The 25,452-nt window shown below is 49.6% G+C and overlaps 1 protein-coding gene across 1 annotated transcript in view; it reads right to left on the bottom strand.

Annotated features, from left to right (window-relative positions):
* fbln7 (fibulin 7) overlaps window positions 1–25,452 on the bottom strand; it is an 89,944-nt gene that overhangs the window by 10,896 nt on the left and 53,596 nt on the right. The window contains exons 3-5 of the mRNA XM_072500099.1: window positions 20,829–21,002; window positions 7,079–7,204; window positions 1,962–2,105 (exon numbers count right to left, since the gene is read on the bottom strand). Of these exons, the coding sequence (XP_072356200.1) occupies window positions 1,962–2,105; window positions 7,079–7,204; window positions 20,829–21,002 (444 nt within the window). The remainder of the gene's footprint in view (window positions 1–1,961; window positions 2,106–7,078; window positions 7,205–20,828; window positions 21,003–25,452) is intronic.

Genomic DNA, 25,452 nt, shown 5'->3' with positions numbered 1-25,452 from the left:
CTCCTTGGAAAGAGCAGCCTGCTTTATGCCACACCTCCACCCTATCCCTGTAATCCAATAATCCCACCTAACCTTATTGGACGCTAAGGGCAATTTAGAATGGCCAATCAACCTAACCTGCACAATTTGCATTGTGGGAGGAAACCCACACAGACACGGAGAAAACGTACAAACTTCACACAGGCAGTCACCCAAAGTCGGAATTGAACCCGGGTCCCTGGCGCTGTGAGGTAACAGTGTTACCCACTGTGCCATCGTGCTGCCCGATGGCCTAGCGACCTTGCCATCAATGCTCATATCCCAGAAATTAATTCAAGTAAAAAAACAGCTCCTTTCCTTCTGGGCTCCTGCTGCACTTGCAAAATACCCTGCTTTCCAAAACACTTCTGCTGGTCTACGGAGAGGAATCTCAGAGTCGAGGTGGCAATAGAGCAGCAAAAACCAAGCAGGAAATGCTGCAAAAACTATGGGGGAAAAAAAAGGAGATGTTGTCCAAAAAAAGAAAGGTTTTTGAAAAGAGAGGGAGGCAACAAGATGGAGGAATTAGGCGGGGGGGGGGGGGGGGGCGCTGTCAATGGCCCCCCAGCCACGGGAGCGGCGCCGGTCACGATCCCTGCGTAAAAATGGTTTCTCCGCTCCCACGACAAATGCGATTTTGGCACAGGGCTGCAGAAAGTCCAGTCCCTGGTTGCTGACAGAGATGCCAATGATGGAACGTACAGAGTGGGAAACCAAGATTTACCCAGTGTCGGTGCAGAGTCCATGTGGTGGGAGTTACTGGAGGAGATTGCGGAGATGTTTTTTGAAGGCAGGATGAGGATCTTGAGATTATCGCACTCGTGGTAGGGAGAGCCAGTGGAGTTTGAAAAGTCAGGGTGATGGAACTTGGAAGATGCAAGTCATGGATTCCTGAAGCGGGATTCTCCCGAATCCCCGCGATGGCCCGATGCCGGCGTAAAAAGTGGCGGGAACCACTCCAGCACATGGCCGAGCGGAAGTTGCAGAATCCTCCGCACTTCCGGGGGTTAGGCCGGCGGCGGAGGGGTTGGCGCTGAGCCAACCAGCGTCAAAGGGCCGGCGTGAGTTCACGCATACGCAGGCCGGCCGGCGTATTCTGCCGCATGCGCAGGGGAGTGTCTTCTCTGCGCCGGCCATGGCGGAGCCCTACAGTGGCCGGCGCGGAAGGAAGGAGTGCCCCCACAGCACAGGCCCGCCCCCAGATCGTGGGCCCCGATCGCAGGCCAGGCCACCGTGTGTCCCCCCCCATGGGGCCGTATCCCCCACTCCCCCCACCATGTCTAATCCACGCCGGCGGGACTGACCAAAAACCGACTGCGGCTTGGCCCATCGGGGTCCGGAGAATTGCGGCGTGAACCCCGCCCCCACCCGAAAACCAGCGCCGGAGAATACGGCAGCAGGTGTCGGAGCAGCGAGGCGGGATTCACGCCGCTCCCCCCCCCCCCGGGGATTCTTCGACCCGGTGGGGGAGGGGGGTGGGGGGCGGAGAATCCCACCCCTGAAAGCTGCCATAGGCTGCTCTCTTATTTTGAGAGTGATTCCACCTGAGGGTCACCACACCTCAGGCGAGGTAGAGGTCAAGCAGGCCTTCATGAATAACCTCAGCCAATACAGGAATTGGACCCACGCTGCTGGCATCGCTCTGCATCACAAACCAGCCGTCCAGCTAACTGAGCTAACCAACTTCCCCTCATTTCATTTCCTGAATAAGCTGTGATTGATAGACCAAGGAAATGGGGAGATTAGCGAGGAGGCCATGGGGAAACTGAGTTTGGAGCCGGACAAGTGTAGGAATTAGGATTTTTGTCAGGAAAAGGATAAAATACAGGGTTGGAGACGATTCCAGCACAGCCGTTTTAACTTACAAAAGAAATCAAGCTTGTTTGGATTTTTGATAACATTCTTACAATTTGAGCATTTTTATGATCATCACACGCACCTACCTTGGCACACACTGTTCTCACTGCTCCCACTCATGTGGAACCCGGCATCACAGCTGCAGTGTTGGGTCCTGTCAACCTTTGCACATCGGGGCTTCCGACTAAAGGACAGGTCACTTAACGCACTCCATTCTACAGCAATGGGAGCTTCGGAGGGGGAGAAAGTGAGATACCAGAAAAGTTGTTTGTGCAGTTCTCTGATTTTGGTACCATAATGATTACAAGAAGCCTGCATCTGCAATTGGGAGTTAAGTTCTCCACCCCATACTTCTATTTATTCTAGATTGATTTTTGTGTTTTTGTTTGGATGGTGTCACTCAATGGAGAACATGGGTTCGTAATTTCCCCATCTGACTTGGTCGCCCACTTTAATTATTTTGTTTCAAGGACCTGGGAGAAACAGGAATTCTTCCCACAACTTTTGGGCGCGTTGATAACACGTTATGAACCCAGAGAATTGTCCTCCATGGAAACCAAAGAGAGAGAGATGGTCAATAATTAAAAGAGATGTAAAATCTAATCCTTCTGCATCTGGGAATTTCAACAACAACTTGCATTTATACGGCACCTTTAGTGTAGCAAACACACCCAAGGTACACCGTCACATCTAACAAATCCAATTTGGTAAGGAGATCAGTTGCCGCCAGACTAAATTGTCAAGCACCGCAGTGGGATGGATCAGTGCCTTTGCCTCGGAATTTTGTGGATTCAAGTCCCACCCCAGACACCAGAGCACCAAACCTAGGCCGACATTTCAATGCTGTGCGGAGGGAGAGCTGCACTCTGGGAGGTGCTTTCATTTTGTAGGAGACATTAACTGAGGTCCTATCTGCCTCCTCAGGTCTTGTGACGCTACTTCAAAGAAGGTCACTATTTATCCATCCATCAAAGTCACTGGAAGAGATTATCTTACTGCTGCTAGTTGTGAGTTCTGGCTGCTGTGTTTCCTACTTTACACCAGTGAGTATACTTCAAGCGTGTCTACAGAGTATTTTGGGGGCATTCCCAATGTCAGGAAAGGCACTTTATAAAAGCAAGTCTTCCCCCCTATGTTAATGCAGATTCCAGATGTTAGCTTTGTAAAGCAAATGGATTCTACCTGGCACTGCTCAAACTGTAACAGTGTTACTTGGCTATGTGCCTGATGATTAGATGTTATCGACTTATGTGAACTGTCGGTTGGAGTCAGACATCAGTCTAATATCTAAAAGCCAGCAATGTGATGCAACCATCAATTTACTAGAGACAAGAGTAGAAATAAACTGTGGCTTTAATCAACTAGAACAGTGCCTGCCTGTGACTGATCTAACACTGAGAGCCGCCTACAGTCGACTGCTCTTTATCCCTCCCTTCAAGGGGAGGAGCCATGGGCAGAGCCCATACAGGCCCCAACATGTTACCTTATGGATAATACCATACAATGGCCCATAGGTGGAGCCCACAAGGGCAACAGCATAGCACAGATACACATGGTGGATTATGACTGAAATGCATTCACCACATTCACCCCCTGTTAAAAAAATGAAATGAAATGAAAATCGCTTGTTGTCACAAGTAGGCTTCAATGAAGTTACTGTGAAAAGCCCCTAGTCGCCACATTCCGGCGCCTGTTCGGGGAGGCTGGTACGGGAAAATGAAGTCCAACGGGGGTGACGGGTTCATAAGTTCAGCCTGTCTGGCGCAAGGATTGTGCGCTGTGATTGCCGAAGCTCTGGCATTGTTGCTGGCCCATGTGTGGAACTCATCCTGCTGGCATCGGTAGTGAGGGCGCCGGTGCGGGTACAGATGTGAACTACGTGAGAGTCTCTTCTGGAACTTCATTCCTGTGGATCGGTGAAGGGGGAATGAAGGGCAGGAGGGGGTGCGGGAGCCATATAGGGGCAGGGGTGCTGATCGGGGTAGGCTGGGTGGGATAAGATGGGGTGGCGGTGGTGGTGGAATCTGCGGGTGCCAGGTCCCGGAGCAAGACCGTATCCTGTTGGCCATCGGGGTGTTCGATGTATGCGTACTGGGGGTTGGAGTGTAGGAGCTGGACCCTCTCGACCAGGGGGTCGGACTTATGGCTCCTGATGTGCTTGCGGAGCAGGACGGGCCCCGGCGTCTTCAGCCAGGATGGAAGCGATGCCCCGGAGGTGGATTTCCTGGGGAAAACAAATAGGCGGTCATGGGGGGTCTCGTTTGTGGCCGTGCAAAGTAGGGACCTAATAGAGTGGAGCGCATCGGGGAGGACCTCCTGCCAGTGGGAGACTGGGAGATGCCTAGGCCGTAGGGCCAGGAGGACGGTCTTCCAGACCGTCGCGTTCTCCCTCTCCACCTGCCCGTTTCCCGGGGGTTATAACTGGTAGACCTGCTCGAGGCAAAGCCCTTACCGAGCAGGCACTGATGCAGTTCGTCGCTCATAAACGAGGAGCCCCGGTCACTGTGGACATAAGTGGGGAAACCAAACTGGGTGAAGACACTATGTAGGGCTTTAATGACGATGGCCGTGGTCATGTCGGGGCAAGGGATTGCAAAGGGGAAGCGGGAGAACTCGTCGATAATGTTGAGGGAATATGTATTGCGGTTGTTGGAGGGGAGGAGGCCTTTGAAATCAACACTGAGGCGCTCAAAGGGCCGGGATGCCTTTACCTGGTGGGCCTTATCCGGTCAATAGAAGTGCGGCTTACACTCCGCACAGATTTGGCAGTCCCTGGTCATGGCTCTGACCTCCTCAGTGGAGTAGGGCAGGTTGTGGGCCTTGATGTAGTGGAGAAGCCGGGTGACTCTCGGGTGGCAGAGGTCATCGTGGATAGCCCGTAGTCGGTCACATTGCGCAGTGGCGCATGTGCCGCGGGACAGGGCATCTGGAGGCTCGTTGAACTTCCCAGGACGATATACTATATCGTAATTATAGGTGGAGAGTTCAATCCCCCACCTCAAGATCTTATCGTTCTTGATTTTGCCCCGCTGCGTATTATCGAACATGAAGGCTACCAGCAAGGTAGTGCCTCCAGCGCCTTACGGCTTCCACGATGGCTTGGGCCTCCTTTTCGACTGAAGAGTTCCGAATTTCGGAGGAGGTGAGGGTCCGCGAAAAAAAGCTACCGGTTGTCTGCTTGATTGATGGTAGCGGCGAGAGCGACCTCAGATGCGTCGCTCTCCACCTGGATGGGGACGGACTCGATCACCGCGCGCATTATGGCTTTGGCAATGTCCGCCTTGATGCAGCTGAAGGCCTGGCGGGCCTCAGCTGCCAGTGGGAAGATGGTGGCCTTGATTAGTGGGTGGGCTTTGTCCGCATAGTTGGGGACCCACTGGGCGTAATAAGAAAAGAACCCAAGGCACCTTTTCAGGGCCTTGGGGCAGTGGGGGAGGGGGAGTTGCAGGAGGGGTGCATACGGTCAGGGTCGGGTCCTAGAACCCCGTTTTCCACGACGTCGCCGAGGATGGCTGGTCTGGTTGTGCGGAAAACGCATTTCTCCTTGTTGTAAGTTTGTGTGGTTTGGAGAAATCTGTGGAGATTGGCATCGTGGTCCTGCTGGTCATAGCTGCAGATGGTGACGTTGTCCAAGTACGGAAATGTGGCCCGCAGCCCGTACTGGTCCACCATTCAGTCCATCGTTCTTTGGAAAACCGAGACCCCGTTCGTGACGCCAAATGGGACCTGGAGGAAATGGAAAAGGCGGCAGTCGGCCTCAAAGGCCGTGTAGTGGCGGTCCTCCGGGCAGATTGGGAGCTGGTGGTACACAGACATCAGATCCACCGTGGAGAACACCCAGTAGTGTGCGATCTGATTGACCATGTCTGCAATCCGGGGAAGGGGGTACGCATCGTGTTGCGTGTATCGGTTTATGGTTTGACTGTAATTTACAACCATCCGGTTCTTTTCACCGGTCTTGACGACCACCACCTGAGCTCTCCAGGGGCTATTGCTGGCCTCGATGACTCCCTCCCGCAAGAGTCGCTGGACCTCGGACCTGATAAAAGCCCTGTCCTGGATGCTGTACCGCCTGCTTCTGGTGGCAACCTGTTTTCAGTCGGCGGTGAGATTTGCGAAGAGTGGGTGAGGGTCGACCTTTAGGTCTGAGGCTCCTGAGTTCCTGACTGCTGGTTCCCTTTACCTGCCTGACTTGCAGTCACACCCTGCTGTCCCTGGCCACTGGCAGGATTTAAACTACTTACTCTGACAGGTGTGACTGCCTCCTGAAACATAGTGTCCAGGTAAGTCTCCCCCTCCCGGATGTGCCTCAGTGTTTGAAGCTCAGACTCCAGCTCATCAACTCTGAGCCGGAGTTCTTCGAGCAGCCAACACTTATTGCAGATGTGGTCGCTGCAGCTCGCAATGGGATCTGCCAGTTCCCACATCAAGCAGCTCAAGCACATCACCTGACCAGCCATCTCTAATCAATTAATTAGTTTAATTTAAGTTTCCGAGTTTAGCTGTGTTTGGGTTGTGGGGGCGAAACCCACGCAAACACGGGGAGAATGTGCAAACTTCACGCGATCAGTGACCCGGGGCCGGGACCGACCCTGGGACCTCGGCGCCGTGAGGCAGCAGTGCTAACCACTGCGCCACTTAAGAATAGTCTTTCAATGCAATTCTATAAATCCCAGGTCCTAAGCACCTGGGAGTGTGTTGGGAATGAATGTATGGCCACCAGAATTGGAGTCTAATTCTTACCTACCCAAAGAAAAGGCAAACTTGTGTGATGATAATCTCGAAGCGACGTCTTGTCGAGAAAGCTATTCAGCCTTCTCATCCTGCTCCCCAATATTGTGTTTATGTGTTTAAGGAAGTTAAAACTATTATTCACCGAACATGATCATATTACCCCAGTGGAATTTGCGTGCGTTCCACACAATAATAACTGTACTTCAAAGAGAAGCTTCTGAAACAGATACCACATGGTTTTAAAAAGTAAAACCACAGCATGTGCAGAAATTGCTTCAGAAAATGCTTTTCAATTCTATTTTTTTGTTTTTAAAGTGTGCCTTTGTAAAAATTCCTTGCAACACATTCCCATGTCAATGCCCTTGAGGAAATCGGAAATGTTTGTTTCCTCAATTTCACTAGAACAAGATACTCTTCTCACCATCCCCAAATCCAGACAGTTATTGAACCTCTCCCAGATGTTACAGACCTGTCTGCACTGGATACTGGCAGTGGCGCCCCGTCCAGCTGTTCGAGCAGGAGCATGTGTATTGGTTCACGGCATCCACGCAGATCGCTCCATTTTGGCAGGGGTTGCTGGCGCACTCGTTAACATCTGTGAGAGAAATCAAATAAGCTTGAAATAGGTACGCCGACCTCCACGGTCCACAGATAGAGATTTGGCCAAAAGAGAAAATGCTGGAAAATCTCAGCAGGTCTGGCAGCATCTGTAGGGGGAGAAAAGAGCTAACGTTTCGAGTTCAGATGATGCTTTGACAAAACTTGCTTGGTCCTCATGATCTCACTTGCTTTGTTACTCAATGCTACATTTCTGAGAATGACTTCCACTGCTGATTTAAGATCTCACTGAATCCGTTGAAAAAAATAAAGAGGTTTGTCTTCGCACTCGCAGGGCAGGATTCTCCCATTCGGCGGCAGAGTGTCCACGCCGTGGGAAACGCCGTTGCGTTTCACCACAGCGTGAACGGGCCGCCGGGAGCACCGATTCTGGCCCCTACAGGGGGGCCAGCATGGCACTGGAGCGGTTCAGCCTCCCAGCCCGGTGCGAACTGTGCGCAGCGGGATCTGCGCATGCGCAGTTGCGCCGGCCCCGACGCAACATGGCGCGGGAGTTCAGGGGTCGGTGTGGAAGAAAACAGGCCCGGGGAGCGAGTGGCCACCCCCCCCCCCCCCACCCCCGGTTCTAATATGTGGCTCGGTATCAGATTTTTTTTGCTGGAAAACTCTTCTTTGCTTTGTCTTGGAATGGTTTATTGAGTTTGAAGTATTGTATGAAGGCAACCAGCGCCCGCACCGGAGGTTAGATATGGGACTTTTAGCTGACGAAGGGGTGTGCGAGCGACTGAGGAAATGTATTCAGAATTACCGGCAGGTCAACGTCACGGGGGAAATTTCAGCAGCGATGGTCTGGGAAGCACTGAAGGCGGTGATCAGAGGGGAGCTGATCTCGATACGGGCCCATAGAGAGAAGTGGACTGGGCAGAGATGGACCGACTGGTTAAGGAGATGCTACAGATCGATAGGAGGTATGCGGAGAGCCCAGAGGCAGGGCTTTTAAGGGAACAGCGGAGGCTACAGGCGGTGTTTGACTTGTTAACCACAGGGAGGGCGGTGGAGCAGCTGAGAAAGGCGAGGGGGGCAAACTATGAGTATGGAGAGAAGGCCAGCAGAATGCTTGCACAGCAGCTTAGAAAGAGGGAGGCAGCCAGGGAGATAGGGAAAGTAAATGACGGAGATGGGAACCTGGTTGGAGATTCAGCAGGGCCGAATAAGTCGTTTAGGGATACCTACAGTAGGCTTTATAGGTTGGAACCCCCTACGGGGCCGGAGGTGATGAGGCACTTCTTGGGGGGGCTGAATTTCCCCAAAGGTGGACAGTAGAAGGGCTGGGGCCCCGATCGGGTTGGAAGAGATGGTGGAGGGTCTGAAGGCCATGCAGGCGGGTAAAGTCCCGGGGCCGGATGGGTACCCAGTGGAGTTTTATAAAAGGTTCTCTGGGATATTGGGGCCGGTGTTGATGAGGATTTTCAATGAGAAAAGGGGTGCTGCCCCCGATGATGTCACAGGCCACGATTCCACTGATTCTGAAGAGGGACAAGAACCCGGAGCTGTGTGGGTCCTACAGGCCGATATCCCTGTTGAATGTGGACACCAAACTGCTGGCCAAAATTTTGTCCTCCAGGATTGGAGGATTGTGTTCCGGACGTTATTGGGGAGGACCAGGCGGGGTTTGTTAAGGGTAGGAGTTGGTGACCAATGTAAGAAGGCTGTTAAATGTGATCATGATGCCCCCGGAAGGTAGGGAGGTGAAGGTAGTGCTCGCAATGGATCCAGAAAAGGCTTTTGATCGGGTAGAATGGGATTATATGTGGGAAGGTTCAGATTTGGGCGGGGCTTTATTAACTAGGTCAGACTCCTGTGCATGAGGCTCCTGTAGCAAGTGTATGGACGAATAGGACAACATCAGACTATTTTAGACTGCACCGGGGGACGAGACAGGGATGCCCCCTCTTCCCACTGTTGTTCACGCGAGCAATAGAGCCATTGGCAATTGCACTGAGAGCCTCAAGGGGCTGGTCCGGGTGAGGGGGGTGGAGCACAGTCTCGTTCTATGCAGACGACCTGCTTCTGTATGTATCGGATCCATTAGAGGGGATGAAAGAAATCATGAACATTCTAGGCGAATTTGGCCGGTTTTCAGGGTATAAGCTAAATATGGGGAAAAGTGAGATGTTTGCGGTCCAGGCGAGGGGACAGGAGAGGCAACTGGGGGATCTGCCGTTTAGATTAGTAGGGGAAAGCTTTAGGTACCTAGGCATTCAAGTGGCACGGGAATGGAACCGGCTGCATAAATTAAATCTGGCCCGGCTAGTAGACCAAAAGAAGGACGATTTTTGGAGATGGGACGCGCTCCCGTTGTCATTAGCTGGGAGGGTACAGACGGTGAAGATGATGGTCCTCCCAATATTCCTGTTCGTGTTTCAATGTCTCCCCATCTTTATTCCGCGGTCCTTTTTTAAACAGGTCAACAGTGATCTCTGGCTTTGTTTGGGCGGCAAGACCCCACGGGTAAGGAAGGTAATGCTTGAGCAGAGTCGGGGAGAGGGCGGGCTGGCGCTGCCAAATTTTAGTAACTATTACTGGGCGGCGAATATAGCCATGATCAGGAAGTGGGTGGTGAGGGAGGGTGCGGCATGGGAGCATATGGAGGCGGCTTCATGCAAGGGCACCAGTTTGGGGGCATTGGTAACTGTGCCTCTGCCGTTCCCGCCGGCACGGTACTCCATCAGCCCCCTGGTGGTGGCGGCCCTGAGAGTCAGGGCAATGGAGGAGACATGTGGGAGCAGTGGGAGCATCGGTCTGGTCCCCAACCTGTAATCATCACCGGTTTGCCTCGGGAAGTATGGATGGGGGTTCCGGGTATGGCGGGAGAGCAGGGATTGAGAGGATGGGGGATATATTCATAGAGGGGAGCTTTCCGAGTATGAGGGCACTGGAGGAGAAGTTGGGGTTGGCGAGGGGAAACAAATTCAGATATCTGCAGGTGCGGGACTTCCTACGTAAACAGGTGTCAACCTTCCCGCTCCTACCGCTAAGGGGGATTCAGGGCAGGGTAGTGTCCAGAGGGTGGGGAGGGGAGGGGAGCGTTTCAGACATCTATAAGGAGCTTATGGGGTCGGAGGAGACGCAGACCTAAGAGCTGAAGCGAAAGTGGGAGAAGGAGCTGGGAGGAGAGATATTGGATGGTCTATGGGCGGACGCATTGAGTAGAGTCAACGCATCCGCAACATGTGCCAGGCTCAGCCTGATACAATTTAAGGTCGTTCACCGGGCTCACAGGACAGTGGCCTGGATGAGCAGATTCATCCAGCGAGGGCAGCAGAGCAGAGCCGCTGATTGGCTGCTGGGGGGAAAATTTGCATCAGTGCATTGCGGTCACTGTATCCAGAAGGTGTACCTGAGCAAGACACTCGGTGTTCAAGTGAAGGCAAGCATCCAGCAGAGGGCAGCAGAGCGGAGCCGCTGATTGGCTGTTGCGGGGAAAATTAGCATCAGTGCATTGCAGTCACTGTATCCAGAAGGTGTACCTGAGCAAGACACCCTCTGTGTTCAAGTGAAGGCAAGCATCCAGCAGAGGGCAGCAGAGCAGAGCCGCTGATTGGTTGTTGCGGGGAAAATTAGCATCAGTGCATTGCGGTCACTGTATCCAGAAGGTGTATCTGAGCAAGACACCCTCCATGTTCAAGTGAAGGCAAGCATCCAGCAGAGGGCAGCATAGTGGAGCTGCTGATTGGCTGCTGATGTGGAAAATTTGCATCAATGCATTGGCGTCACTGTATCCAGAAGGTGGTGTGTGGAGGAGCTGTTATCAAGTGACAGTTAAATCCCAAACATGACTTCAGTGTTTCCATCCCTACCTCCTCCTCTAACCAAAAAACAACAATCACTGTAAGGATCCCAGCCGAGCAAAGATCAAGAGGGAGACTCAAGGGCAGGTAGAAGTAGAAAGAAGTTGAACCGTGATGTCACAGCAGCAGGTAAGGGATTGGCTGGTGACTGGTAAGTAGTTTTCCTTTTCCCTGAGGTGTGTTGATAAGGTAGGGTTTTTTTATTTCTATTTTTTCAATCGTGTGATTGGTAACAATTTTTCTTTTTTTTTTCCTTTTTCATTTATCTATTATTTGATATTATAGTTGGTCTAAGTTAAGCTTAAGATTAAAAATGGCAGGAGAGCTCAGACTCGTGTTATGTTCCTCTTGCTCAATGTGGGAGCTCAGGGACGTGGCTGATGTCCCTGGCTTCTTCACGTGCGGGAAGTGTGTCCAGCTATATCTCTTGTTAGACCACATGACGGCTCCGGAGCTGCGGATGGACTCACTTTGGAGCATCCGCGATGCTGAGAAGGTCGTGGATAGCACGTTTAGCGAATTGGTCACACCACAGATTAGGATTGCTGAGGGAGAAAGGGAATGGGTGACCAAAAGGCAGAGAAAAAGCAGGAAGGCAGTGCAGGTGTCCCCTGCGGTCATCTCCCTCCAAAACAGGTATACCGTTTTGGATACTGTTGGGGGAGATGGCTCACCAGGGTAAGGCAGCAGTAGCCAGGTTCATGGCACCGTGGCTGGCTCTGCTGTACAGAAGGGCGGGAAAAAGGGTGGAAGGGCTATAGTCATAGGGGATTCAATTGTAAGGGGAGTAGATAGGCGGTTCTGTGATCGAAAATGAGACTCCTGAATGATATGTTGCCTCCCAGGTGCACGGGTCAGGGATGTCTCAGATCGGCTGCAGAACATGCTGAAAGGGGTAGGTGAACAGCCAGTTGTCATGGTGCATATAGGCACCAATGATATAGGTAAAAAACGGGATGAAGTCCGACAAGCAGAATTGAGGGAGTTAGGAGCCAAGTTAAAAAGTCGGACCTCAGAGGTAGTAATCTCAGGATCGCTACTAGTGCCACATGGTAGTCAGAGTAGAAATGAAAGAATAGGCAGGATGAATGCGTGGCTTGAGAGATGGTGCAGGAGGGAGGGGTTCAGATTTTGGGGACATTGGGACCGGTTCTGGGGGAGGTGGGACTACTACAAATTGGACGGTCTCCACCTGGGCCGGACTGGAACCAATGTCCTTGGGGGTGCTTTTTCTAACGCTGTTGGGGAGGGTTTAAACTAATGTGGCAGGGGGATGGGAACCAAATTAGGAGGTTAGTGGACAGTAAGGAGGTAGTAACTGAAGCCGGTAAGGAACTAGATCATGAAGTCAGCGTGACTAAGGGGAAGAGTAGGCAGGGAGCAGGTGATGAACGCGAAGGGACTGGTGGTCTGAGGTGCATTTGTTTTAATGCAAGAAGTGTAGTAGGTAAGGCAGATGAACTTAGGGCTTGGATTAGTACCTGGGAGTATGATGTTATTGCTATTACTGAGACTTGGTTGAGGGAAGGGCATGATTGGCAACTAAATATCCCAGGATATCGATGTTTCAGGTGGGTTAGAGAGGGAGGTAAAAGGGGTGGAGGAGTTGCATTACTGGCCAGAGAGGATATCACAGCTGAGCTGAAGGAGGGCTCTATGGAGGACTCGAGCAGTGAGGCGATATGGGCAGAGCTCAGAAATAGGAAGGGTGCGGTAACAATGTTGGGGCTGTACTACAGACCTCTAAACAGCGAGCATGAGATAGAGGTACAAATATGCAAACAGATTATGGAAAGCTGTAGGAGCAACAGGGTGGTGGTGATAGGAGATTTTAATTTTCCCAACATTGACTGGGATACACTTAGTGTCAGAGGTCTAGATGGAGCAGAATTTGTAAGGAGCATCCAGGAGGGTTTTCTAGAGCAGTATGTAAATAGTTCAGCTTGGGAAGGAACAACAAGAACAAAGAAATGTATAGCACAGGAACAGGCCCTTCGGCCCTCCAAGCCCGCGCCGACCATGCTGCCCGACTAAACTACAATCTTCTGCAGTTCCTGGGTCCGTATCCCTCTATTCCCATCCTTTTCATGTATTTGTCAAGATGCCCCTTAAATGTCACTATCGTCCCTGCTTCCATCACCTCCTCCAGTAGCGAGTTCCAGGCACCCACTACCCTCTGTGTAAAAAACTTGCCTTGTACATCTACTCTAAACCTTGCGCCTCTCACCTTAAACCTATGCCCCCTAGTAATTGACCCCTCTACCCCGGGGAAAAGCTATCCACTCTGTCTATGCCCCTCATAATTTTGTAGACCTCTATCAGGTCGCCCCTCAACCTCCGTCGTTCCAGTGAGAACAAACTGCGTTTATTCAACCGCTCCTCATAGCTAATGCCCTCCATACCAGGCAACATTCTGGCAAATCTCTTCTGCACCCTTTCTAAAGCCTCCACATCCTTCTGGTAGTGTGGCGACCAGAATTGAACTCCAAGTGTGGCCTAACTAAGGTTCTATACAGCTGCAACATGACTTGCCAATTCTTACACTCAATGCCCCGGCCAATGAAGGCAAGCATGCCGTATGCCTTCTTGACCACCTTCTCCACCTGTGTTGCCCCTTTCAGTGGCCTGTGGACCTGTACTCCTAGATCTCTTTGACTTTCAATACTCTTGAGGGTTCTACCATTCACTGTATATTCCCTACCTGCATTAGACCTTCCAAAATGCATTACCTCACATTTATCCAGATTAAACTCCATCTGCCATCTCTCCGCCCAAGTCTCCAAACAATCTAAATCCTGCTGTATCCTCTGACAGTCCTCATCGCTATCCGCAATTCCACCAACCATTGTGTCGTCTGCAAACTTACTAATCAGACCAGTTACATTTTCCTCCAAATCATTTATATATACTACAAACAGCAAAGGTCCCTGCGGAACACCACTGGTCACAGCCCTCCAATTAGAAAAGCATCCTTCCATTGCTACTCTCTGCCTTCGATGACCTAGCCAGTTCTGTATCCACCTTGCCAGCTCACCCCTGATCCCGTGTGACTTCACCTTTTGTACTAGTCGACCATGAGGGACCTTGTCAAAGGTCTTACTGAAGTCCATATAGACAACATCCACTGCCCTACCTGCATCAATCATCTTTGTGACCTCCTCGAAAAACTCTATCAAGTTAGTGAGACACGACCTCCCCTTCACAAAACCATGCTGCCTCTCACTAATACGTCCATTTGCTTCCAAATGGGAGTAGATCCTGTCTCGAAGAATTCTCTCCAGTAATTTCCCTACCACTGAAGTAAGGCTCACCGGCCTGTAGTTCCCGGGATTATCCTTGCTACCCTTCTTAAACAGAGGAACAACATTGGCTATTCTCCAGTCCTCCGGGACATCACCTGAAGACAGTGAGGATCCAAAGATTTCTGTCAAGGCCTCAGCAATTTCCTCTCCAGCTTCCTTCAGTATTCTGGGGTAGATCCCATCAGGCCCTGGGGACTTATCTACCTTAATATTTTTTAAGACGCCCAACACCTCGTCTTTTTGGGGCCATACTGAACCTGGTGTTGGGGAATGAGCCCGGCCAGGTGGTTGAAGTTTCAGTCGGGGATTACTTTGGGAATAGTGATCACAATTCCGTAAGTTTTAGAATACTCATGGACAAAGACGAGAGTGGTCCTAAAGGAAGAGTGCTAAATTGGGGCAAGGCCAACTATACCAAAATTCGGAAGGAGATGGGGAATGTGGATTGGGAGCAGCTGTTTGAAGGTAAATCCACATTTGATATGTGGGAGGCTTTTAAAGAGAGGTTGATTAGAGTGCAGGACAGACATGTCCCTGTAAAAATGATGGATAGAAATGGCAAGATTAGGGAACCATGGATGACAGGTGAAATTGTGAGACTAGCTAAGAGGAAAAAGGAAGCATACATAAGGTCTAGGCGACTGAAGACAGACAAAGCTTTGGAAGAATATCGGAAATGTAGGAGCAATCTGAAAGGAATCAAGAGGGTTAAAAGGGGTCATGAAATATCTTTAGCAAACAGTGTTAAGGAAAATCCCAAAGCCTTTTATTCATATATAAGGAGCAATGGGTAACTAGAGAAAGGGTTGGCCCACTCAAGGACAAAGGAGGAAAGTTATGCGTGGAGTCAGAGAAAATGGGTGAGATTCTTAACGAGTACTTTGCATCGGTATTCACCGAGGCGAGGGACATGACGGATGTTGAAGTTAGGGATAGATGTTTGATTACTCTAGGTCAAGTTGGCATAAGGAGGGAGGATGTGTTGGGTATTCTAAAAGGCATTAAGGTGGACAAGTCCCCAGGTCCGGATGGGATCTATCCCAGGTTACTGAGGGAAGTGAGAGAGGAAATAGCTGGGGCCTTAACAGATATCTTTGCAGCATTCTTGAACACGGGTGAGGTACTGGAGGACTGGAGAATTGCTAATGTTGTCCCCTTGTTTACGAAGGGTAGCAGGGATAATCCAGGTAATTATAGACCGGTGAACCTGACGTCAGTGGTAGGGAAGCTGCTGGAGAAGATACTGAGGGATAGGATCTTTCCCATTTGGAAGAAAATGGGCTGATCAGTGATAGGCAACATGGTTTTGGGCAGGGAAGGACATGTCTTACCAACTTAATAGAATTCTTTGAGGAAGTGATAAAGTTGATTGATGAGGGAAGGGCTGTAGATGTCATATACATGGACTTCAGTAAGGCATTTGATAAGGTTCCCCATGGTAGGCTGATGGAGAAAGTGAAGTCTCATGGGGTCCAGGGTGTATTAGCTAGATGGATAAAGAACTGGCTGGGCAACAGGAGACAGAGAGTAGTAGTGGAAGGGAGTTTCGCAAAATGGAGAACTGTGACCAGTGGTGTTCCACAGGGATCCGTGCTGGGACCACTGTTGTTTGTGATATACATAAATGATCTGGAGGAAGGTATAGGTGGTCTGATTAGCAAGTTTGCAGATAACACTAAGATTGGTGGAGTAGCAGATAGTGAAGGGGACTGTCAGAGAATGCAGCAGAATATAGATAGATTGGAGAGTTGGGCAGAGAAATGGCAGGTGGAGTTCAATCCGGGCAAATGCGAGGTGATACATTTTGGAAGATCCAATTCAAGAGCGAACTATACGGTAAATGGAAAAGCCCTGGGGTAAACTGATGAACAGAGAGGTCTGGGTGTTCAGGTCCATTGTACCCTGAAGGTGGCTGCGCAGGTCGATAGAGTGGTCAAGAAGGCATACGGCATGCTTTCCTTCATCGGAAGGGGTATTGAGTACAAGAGTTGGCAGGTCATGTTACAGTTGTATAAGACTTTGGTTCGGCCACATTTGGAATACTGCGTACAGTTCTGGTCGCCACATTACCAAAAGGATGTGGATGCTTTGGAGAAGGTGCAGAGGAGGTTTACCAGGATGTTGCCTGGTATGGAGGGCACTAGCTATGAAGAGTGGTTGAGTAGATTAGGATTATTTTCATTAGACAGATGGAGGTTGAGGGGAGACCTCATTGAGGTCTACAAAATCATGAGAGGTATAGACAGGGTGGATAGCGGGGGGAAGAGAGGTTAGCTTAGCCTCGAGTAGGGTGTTAATAAAGGTGGAACATGTCAGGGAGGGAGACGGCTTTTTGCACTATATTTATAGTTTCATGTACAATGTTTATTGTGTTGTTATAACACCAAAAAATACCTCAATAAAAAGTATTGTGTGAAAGCAATCATTTTCCACTAATATTTTGGTAAATGTTGCTGTTCCTGACCTGTTAAAATCTTGACTTCGATTTTGAATATTCCCATGTTCCTGTTACTCACCCAGCCCGAGTGATCTACAATTGGGTGTTTGGGAGAGAATCCTCGTTGTGATTCGCCCTCCCTGACTATCTTTATGAATACCAGGGGCAGGATTCTCTTACGCCCCCGCTGTCCTCCGAATTCTCCGGCCCCCTAAAAATCGTCCCGGCGTGAATCGTGCCACCTGCCTCGGAGAATGGCAGGGACCGGCACGACTCAATGGGCCCTGGGGCCGCCCGCATTCTCTGGCCCGCGATGGGCCGAAGTCCCGCCCGTTTTTTGCCAGTCCCGCCGGCGTAAATTAGAGTAGGTCCTTACTGGCGGGACCTGGCGGCGCGGGGGATCTGGCCCCGGGGAGATGCCGCCACGGTGGCCTTGCCCGAGATCGGGGCCCACCAATCCGTGGGCGGGCCTGTGTCGTGGGGGCACTCTATTCCTCCGCATTGGCCGCTGTGGTCCTCCACGATGGCCGATGCGGAGACGAACCCTCCCGCGCATGGGTCGGGATGACACCAGCACACGCTGGTGCTCCCGCGCATGCGCCAACTCGCGCCGGCTGGCGGAGGCCCTTTGGCGCCGGTTGGTGTGGCGCCAAGCCCCTTCCCCACTGGCCGGCGGGGCGCAAACCACTCCGGGGTGGGCCTAGCCCCTGAAGGTGCGGAGGATTCCGCACCTTTGGTGAGGCCCGACGCCGGAGTAGTTCAAGCCACTCCTCGGCAGCGGGACCCCCCGCCCCGCAGAGTAGTGGAGAATCCTGCCCCTGGTGTCTCTCCAGCAGTTGAGATCCAGTTTCCAGCCATGTTGCTGCTTGATGGTATAAGCCAATGCTCAATCACTGTATGACTTTACGTACCCCTGGGTTCTGAGGTGAGGTGATGGGGGTGGGGGGTCCCTCCAGGTCCCTTCCCACCCCAACCTTGCAGCAATGTTTTGTTAGGGTGGGCAGTGCCTTGGCCGGCAGGCCTATCCTTTCCGCAATTTAAAATATAAATAAATCTAGAGTACCCGATTCATTTTTCTTCCAATTAAAATGTTTCCAATTTAGTGTGGCCAATCCACCTACCTTGCACATCTTTAGGTTGTGCGGGTGAGACCCACGCAGACATGGGGAGAATGTGCAAACTATGACACCAACAGTGACCCGCGTCCTTGGGGCTGTGAAGCAGCAGTGCTAACCACTGCGCCATCATGCCACCCCTCCCCAATGATGTAGATGAGAATGAGAGGTTTGAAGTTTGCAGAAGATTTGGTTAATTAGTCACAAAAAGACAAACAGACAGGGTAATGAATAGGGGAACAGTTTGCCAAGAAAGATGAGGTTAGGGTAGTGTGGGCCTTCAGGAATGGCAAGTGGTGGGGCTTGTATTATATCTTTAAAATTACATTACAGTTGTATAAAGCTCTGGTTGCACTGTAAATGGGAAACATTCAGTTCTTGCCACCCCCACTCAGTAGAAAGTTATATTGGTCTGAGTGCGGAAGGGGCAAAGGGGTGCAGCACAGGTGTATGGGAGGCTAATAGAGGTTAAATTATGAGTTTAGGATGCAGAGACTGAGGCGGCATTTGTTAATCCCACCCGCACCAAGATCAGAAATGACCGTCCGAGGTTATTGCCTGTCCCGCGCACAATGATTCCGGAGACGGGCGGGACTGGGTAGTTTACCCCTAAATTTGTATTCCTTTTCGGAAAGAAGACTAAGGCATGATCGGTTTGAGGTGCTTAAGATGGTTCCAGGATTTGACAGCAGAGATAAAGAGAAACTATTTATTCTGGTGGAGGGGTGCAGAACAAGGGCACGTAATCTTAAAATCAGAGCGTACCCTTCACCGAGAAGCATTTCTTCACAAAAAGTGAAAATCTGGAAATGGCGTTGGTTCACCCACAGTGCTGCTGGGAAGAGAGTTATGGAGCCAAGGTGAGTAAAGGGAATCAAAATACAGATCAGCCAGGATCTAATTAAGTGGCAGAACAGGCTCCTATTGTTACCATTTATTGTGGAAGAATTAGATCGAATGAGCAGAATGATCTCCTCCATCGTAATCCATGCATGGTCTTGTAATACAGCCTTTAACACGTCTTAAGGGTATTTCATCACAACAGCCTCGGCTTTGCGTATTTGTCCATTCACCCGGACAAAAGAGTTGTGCCCAGTGTGTCCTGTCTCACATAGCTCTCTTACAGCAACCAGCATCACAGAGAGTTACTCAGAACTAGGTACCGTTGCCTATCAATAGAATGTCTGGAATATCTCTGGACTGTTAGACCGTGAAATTATTTAATGAGACGTCTGAGTCCATGAACTAAAGGCGTCCTTGACCTCTGAAATCCATCAGGCCTGGCAGCTGCAGCATGGCTGGGTTCGCGGGGCAAGCGAGCACATGTTGCCTCACCCTGGCAGAGGCTGCCTGATGGGAAAGATAGGAAAGCTCAGGGTGGAATGTGAGACCAAAAAAGAAAATCATTCGGCCTGGGGAGCGATATGCAGGTGTGCCCACAAGGGGAATGCAATGCTGTTTTTTTCAGGTTTTAGGAAAGAGAGCATTCAGCTGACTATGATCAAGGTGGTTTTGTGTGACAAGAAACACCATAAAAGACTTCATTATTCATTCCCTCTGAAATCCAGCTATTGGCTGGTCTGCACACCGAGTGTTTTTTAGTGTAACAGTCTGTGCGAGGTCAAGTTAGAAGATCCACATTCGTGATCACACCACGTACAATTATCAACAGTTAAGAGCCAATTTCTGATCCCAATTCAGTCTAATAGTGTGAGCCTTTCAATTACTGCATGCAGTATTAATGTGAGAGTGTTTAAAACATGTGTGTGACGTTACTATTTAATGCAGGCATTAACCCATCCAGTTTAAATCAATGTGTCTCCTGCCAACGTAACATAGCCATGCACAATGGCAACTGATACCCATCTGCACAGGCCTACTGGTCTGCACATGTGCAGAAACCATGCACTCCATTTAAATTAGCCAGGCCATACTCGACGGTTCGTGGACATCAGCACTCCCGTTCCCAGCATCGCAGCAAGCTGCTCCTGGTACCGACTAATTACCCTTGCCCCCTGCTACATCCACCGCAAGACAATCCGGGTTGCTATACACACCGGGGTCTATCGCTGGAAGGTGGCATTCGGACTCTGCATTGCCCCACAGCTGGGCGGAGAGCCAGACTCCGGGCACCGACACCTGCGGCACGGTGACACAGTGGTTAGCACTGCTGCCTCACAGCGCCAGGGACCTGGGTTCGATGTGGAGTCTGCACATTCTCCCCATGTCTTCGTGGGTTTCCTCCGGGTGCTCCGGTTTCCTCCCAAAAGTCCTGAAAGATGTGCTTGTTAGGTGAATTGAACATTCTGAATCCTCCCTCTGTGTACCCGAACAGGCGCCGGAGTTTGGTGACTAGGAGCTTTTTGCAGTAACTTCATCGCAGTGTCAATGTTTTAAAAAAAAATAAAAAATTTAAGAGTAGCCAATTACTTCCATTCCAATGAAGGAACAATTTAGCGTGGCCAATCCACCAACCCTGCACATCTTTGGGTTGTGGGGGTGAGACCCACGCAGACACGGGGAGAATATGCAAACTCCGCACGGGCAGTGAGCCGGGGCCCAGGTCCTCAATGCTGTGAAACTGCAGTGCAAACCACTGCGCCACCATGCCACCCTATTGCTGTGTTAATATAAGCCTATTTGTGACACTAATAAAGATTATTATTGCTGTGTGTGGGTCTGGAGTGACATGTAGGCCAGACTGGGTAAAGGTGACAAATTTCTTCCTGAAAGAACATGGGTTTTTATGACAATTGATGATAGCGGTCATGGTCACCATTAATGAGACAAGTTTATAATTTCTTGATTTAATATTTGAGTTTAAATTCCACCAGTTGCCCTGGTGATATTTGAACCCATGTGCCCAGAGCATTAGATTACTAGTCCGGTGATATTACCACTCTGCCACCAAACTGCTAAACCCAAAGTGAAATTCTGAAACTTTAAACTGGAGTACCTGTACAATTAGCAGTCTCCCCAGTCCAACGCCCACTGGGCTGGCACACTCTGGTGCTGGAGCCAATCAGCTGATAGCCAGGCTGGCAGACAAAGTGCACTTCATGATCCATTCTGTACCTGGAGCCGAATTTCTTGCCATGCTTGGGAGCCTCCAGCACAGGGCACAATGTCACTATAACAAAGCGGAGAGAGAGAGAAGAAATTCTCAGCTGAGCCTATGTAAGTCACATCAGGAATACCTGCTTAAATGAAGGGATTGGTTTGATTCACAACCTTTTTAAGCATTCAAAGTAAGTTCTGCAGTTATCATAATCCAGAATCATAAATATATGCAAAATGTTTCCAGGTTCGATTCCGGCTTGGGTCACTGTGCGGAGCCTGCACGTTCTCCCCATGTCTGCGTAGGTTTCCTCCGGGTGCTCCGGTTTCCTCCCACAGTCCAAAGATGTGCAGGTTATGTGGGTTGGCCATGATAAATTGCCCTTAGTGTCCAAAAAGGTTAGGTGGGGTTACAGGGTTAAGGGGATAGGGTGGAGGCATGGGCTTAAGTAGGGAGCTCTTTCCAAGGGCCGGTGCAGGCTCGATGGGCCGAATGGCTTCCTTCTGCACTGTACATTCTATGAAATCTAAGTGCAAATATGAAAAGACCTTATGACTATATATTTCTGTATCTTTGTTTCCGTACTCCCCCATGCCCCTTTACTCAATCCCACTTCCCCCTCTGAAGGCATTCACACACTGTGGTGTGGGATTTCCTTGGGATCAGGTACATTCTATACCTTTCGACGTGGTCATGATACAAGAGCGCGAATTTCGGAAGGCTATTTAACAACAACTTCCATTGATATAGCACCATTAATTGGAACATAGGCGCAGGAGTAGGCCATTCATCCCATCGAGCCTGCTGTGCTGTTCAAAATTATCATGGCTGTTATATACACACCAAAGCTCCTTAGACTATTTAGAAGGACAAGGCCAGCAGATACATGGGAACACCACCACTTGGAAATTCCCCTCCCAGTCACTCACCATCCTGATTTAGAAATACATCGCCGTTCCTTCACTGTCGCTGGGTCAAAACCCTGAAACACCCCCCCTAACAGCATAGTGGGTGTACCTACGCCACAAGGACTGCAGCGGTTATAGAAGGAAGCTCACCACCAACTTCTCAATGGCAATTAGGGATGGGAAATCAATGCTGGCCTGGCCAGCGACACCAACATCTCTTTTATAAATAAGAAAAATCCACTTCCATGCCTTTTCCCCCACACGATCCACATACCCCATTATGTCATTGGTATTTAGAAATTATCAGTCTCTGCATTAAACATACTCAACGACAGAACTGCCAAAGCCGTCTGGGATAGAGAATTCCAATACACAAATTCTCCAAATGACTTGCTGCACATGCATATTAGGTTTCAGTGACTTATGAACAAAGGCACACAGGTCCCTTTTTACTGTCTAATGTCTCACCATTTAAAACGTAATCTGCGCATCGCTTTCTCCTACCAAAGTGGAGAACCTCACATTTTTCCATCTGCCATGTTCTTGCTTTACATCTTCCTCACAACACACATTCCCACCTAGCTTTGTATGACCCACGCACTTGGAAATATTACATTTGGCCCCCACGTCCAAATCATTGATATATATATTGTGAACAGCTGGGCCTGGAGTACTGATTCTTGTGGTACCCCGCTAGCCACAGCCTGCCAACGCAAGACTGACATATTTATTCCTACTCTCTTTTTACTGCCCCTTGGCCAATCCTTAATCCAAGCCAGTATGTTACCCACTATGTCGTGTGCTATAATTTTGCGAACAAAAACCATCTGAAAATCCAAGTAAACTGCGTCCACCATCTCCCTTTTATCAATTCTGTTGGTTATACCCTCAAAAACCTCCAACAGGTTTATCAAACGTGACTTTCCATTCATAATTCCATGTTGACAATGCCCGATCAGGTTATGTATCCATTTACCACATCCTTTATAACGGATTCCACCATTTTCCCTACTACTGATGCAAGGCTAACAGGCCTGTAGTTCCCCATTTCTCTCTCCTGCCCTTCTTAAATACTGGGGTGATAATTTCTACCTTCCAATTCAGGAACCATTCCTGATTCTGTAGAAATTTGGAAGATGATCACCACTGTATCCATTATCTCCATGGCTACCTCTTTCAACGCTCTCGAATGATCCAGAATGTAAAATATCAGATCCCGGGGACTTATCAAACTTCAGTCCCAATAACACCCATAACCTTTAACTCCCCAAACAAAAATCTGCCTTTGATTATATTCAATGATCCAACCTCTATTGGCCGCTGTGGAAGAGAATTTCAAACAAACTCTGAGACAAGGGGATCGTCCTCATCCCAGTCTAAAATGGAACTCCTTCTTTTAAGATGGTGCCCTCTATTTCTAGATTCCCCATGAGGGCAAACATCCTCTCAACATCAGCCCTGTCAAGGCCCCTCAGAATCTTATTTGTTACAATTACATCACCTCTCATTCTTCTAAACTCCAATGGGTATAGGCCCAACTGGCATAACCTTTCCTCAGAAGACAACCCCTTCATCCCAGGAGTCAGCCAAGTGCTGCCAATACAAATATATCACTTCTTAAGTAAGGAAACCAAAACTGTTCACAGTATTCATGTGCATTGCCCAGTGGCAAATTGTGACCCTGGCCACCAAGTCACATCATCTCCTCTGCACTGAACTCCTGCCCTGAGACATCCACTCCTGATGGCATCACAACCATACATACTGTGTCGTGAGAAGCCGTTGAATGGATGGTTAACCTTGACATTCAATGTTAAGAATGGAGTTCAGTTACAAGTGGCGTACCACAAGGATCTGTTCTGGGGCCGTTGCTGTTTGTCATTTTTATCAATGACCTAGAGGAAGGCGCAGAAGGGTGGGTGAGTAAATTTGCAGATGACACTAAGGTCGGTGGTGTTGTCGACAGTGTGGAAGGATGTAGCTGGTTACAGAGGGATATAGATAAGCTGCAGAGCTGGGCTGAGAGGTGGCAAATGGAGTTTAATGTAGAGAAGTGTGAGGTGATTCACTTTGGAAGGAAAAGCAGGAATGCGGAATATTTGGCTAATGGTAAAGTTCTTGGAAGTGTGGATGAGCAGAGGGATCTACGTGTCCATGTACATTGATCCCTGAAAGTTGCCACCCAGGTTGACAGGGTTGTGAAAAAGGCCTATGGAGTGTTGGCCTTTATTGGTAGAGGGATTGAGTTCCGGAGTCAGGAGGTCATGTTGCAGCTATACAAAACTCTGGTACGGTCGCTTTTGGAGTATTGCGTACAGTTCTGGTCACCGCATTATAGGAAGGACGTGGAGGCTTTGGAGCGGGTGCAGAGGAGATTTACCAGGATGTTGCCTGGTATGGAGGGAAAATCTTATGAGGAAAGGCTGATGGACTTGAGGTTGTTTTCGTTGGAGAGAAGAAGGTTAAGAGGAGACTTAATAGAGGCATACAAAATGATCAGGGGGTTAGATAGGGTGGACAGTGAGAGCCTTCTCCCGTGGATGGAAATGGCTGGCACGAGGGGACATAGCTTTAAACTGAGGGGTAATAGATATAGGACAGAGGTCAGAGGTAGGTTCTTTACGCAAAGAGTAGTGAGGCCGTGGAATGCCCTACCTGCAACAGTAGTGAACCCGCCAACATTGAGGGCATTTAAAAGTTTATTGGATAAACATATGGATGATAATGGCATAGTGTAGGTTAGATGGCTTTTGTTTCGGTGCAACATCGTGGGCCGAAGAGCCTGTACTGCGCTGTATTGTTCTATGTTCTATGTTCTATGTTCTAACTGCAAATTAAAAAAACTACTGGTGGATCTAAACAGTGTCTTAATTTCACAAGGGTAAATATGGATGTCAGGAAACTTTGGGCGGGATTTACCGATCAACCGGCCGCGTGTTTTTTTGCCAGCGAAGGTGGCCCGCCAGCAGGATCTTCTCGTCCCACTGTTGTTAATGGGATTTCCCCGTTAATTGCACCAGTCGTCGCCGGGAAACTCGTGCGTTGCCAGTGGGACCGGAATAAACACACGTGTGAACAGCTGGTAGTAAGTTCCGCCCATCAAGTTCCCTTCCAAATCAGGAAAATTGGTGACTTCATCATCCCTGGGCCTATGTCCTTGGATTCAGTGACTTCTTACTGAACAGCTTACTGGGAGCGGTGCTGTTACTAAGACTGCAGTAGTTAAGAAGAAGCATCGTCACCATCATCTTCGCAAGGCTTCATGAACACACGCACACACACATCCCCAAGGATGAAGATATCAAAAAAGAGGGGAGCTTTTTCGATCTAGCTAACTCATCGTTCCAGAGAAACCTACAATTGCCCTGCATCACAGCAGCCAGCTGCTTTTACAATGACTCAATTAATTGGTGGGGGGGGGGGGGTCAAATTCCACACAAGATAGGGTTGCTAACTGTGATTAAATGTATTCCTGGAGCTTTCATAGAACATAGAACGATACAGCGCAGTACAGGCCCTTCGGCCCACGATGTTGCACCGAAACAAAAGCCATCTAACCTACACTATGCCATTATCATCCATATGCTTATCCCATAAACTTTTAAATGCCCTCA

Source organism: Scyliorhinus torazame, chromosome 4 (assembly GCF_047496885.1).
Source record: "Scyliorhinus torazame isolate Kashiwa2021f chromosome 4, sScyTor2.1, whole genome shotgun sequence".
Classification (NCBI taxonomy): Eukaryota; Metazoa; Chordata; class Chondrichthyes; order Carcharhiniformes; family Scyliorhinidae; genus Scyliorhinus; species Scyliorhinus torazame.
This window is presented reverse-complemented; position numbering and strand designations above follow the sequence as displayed.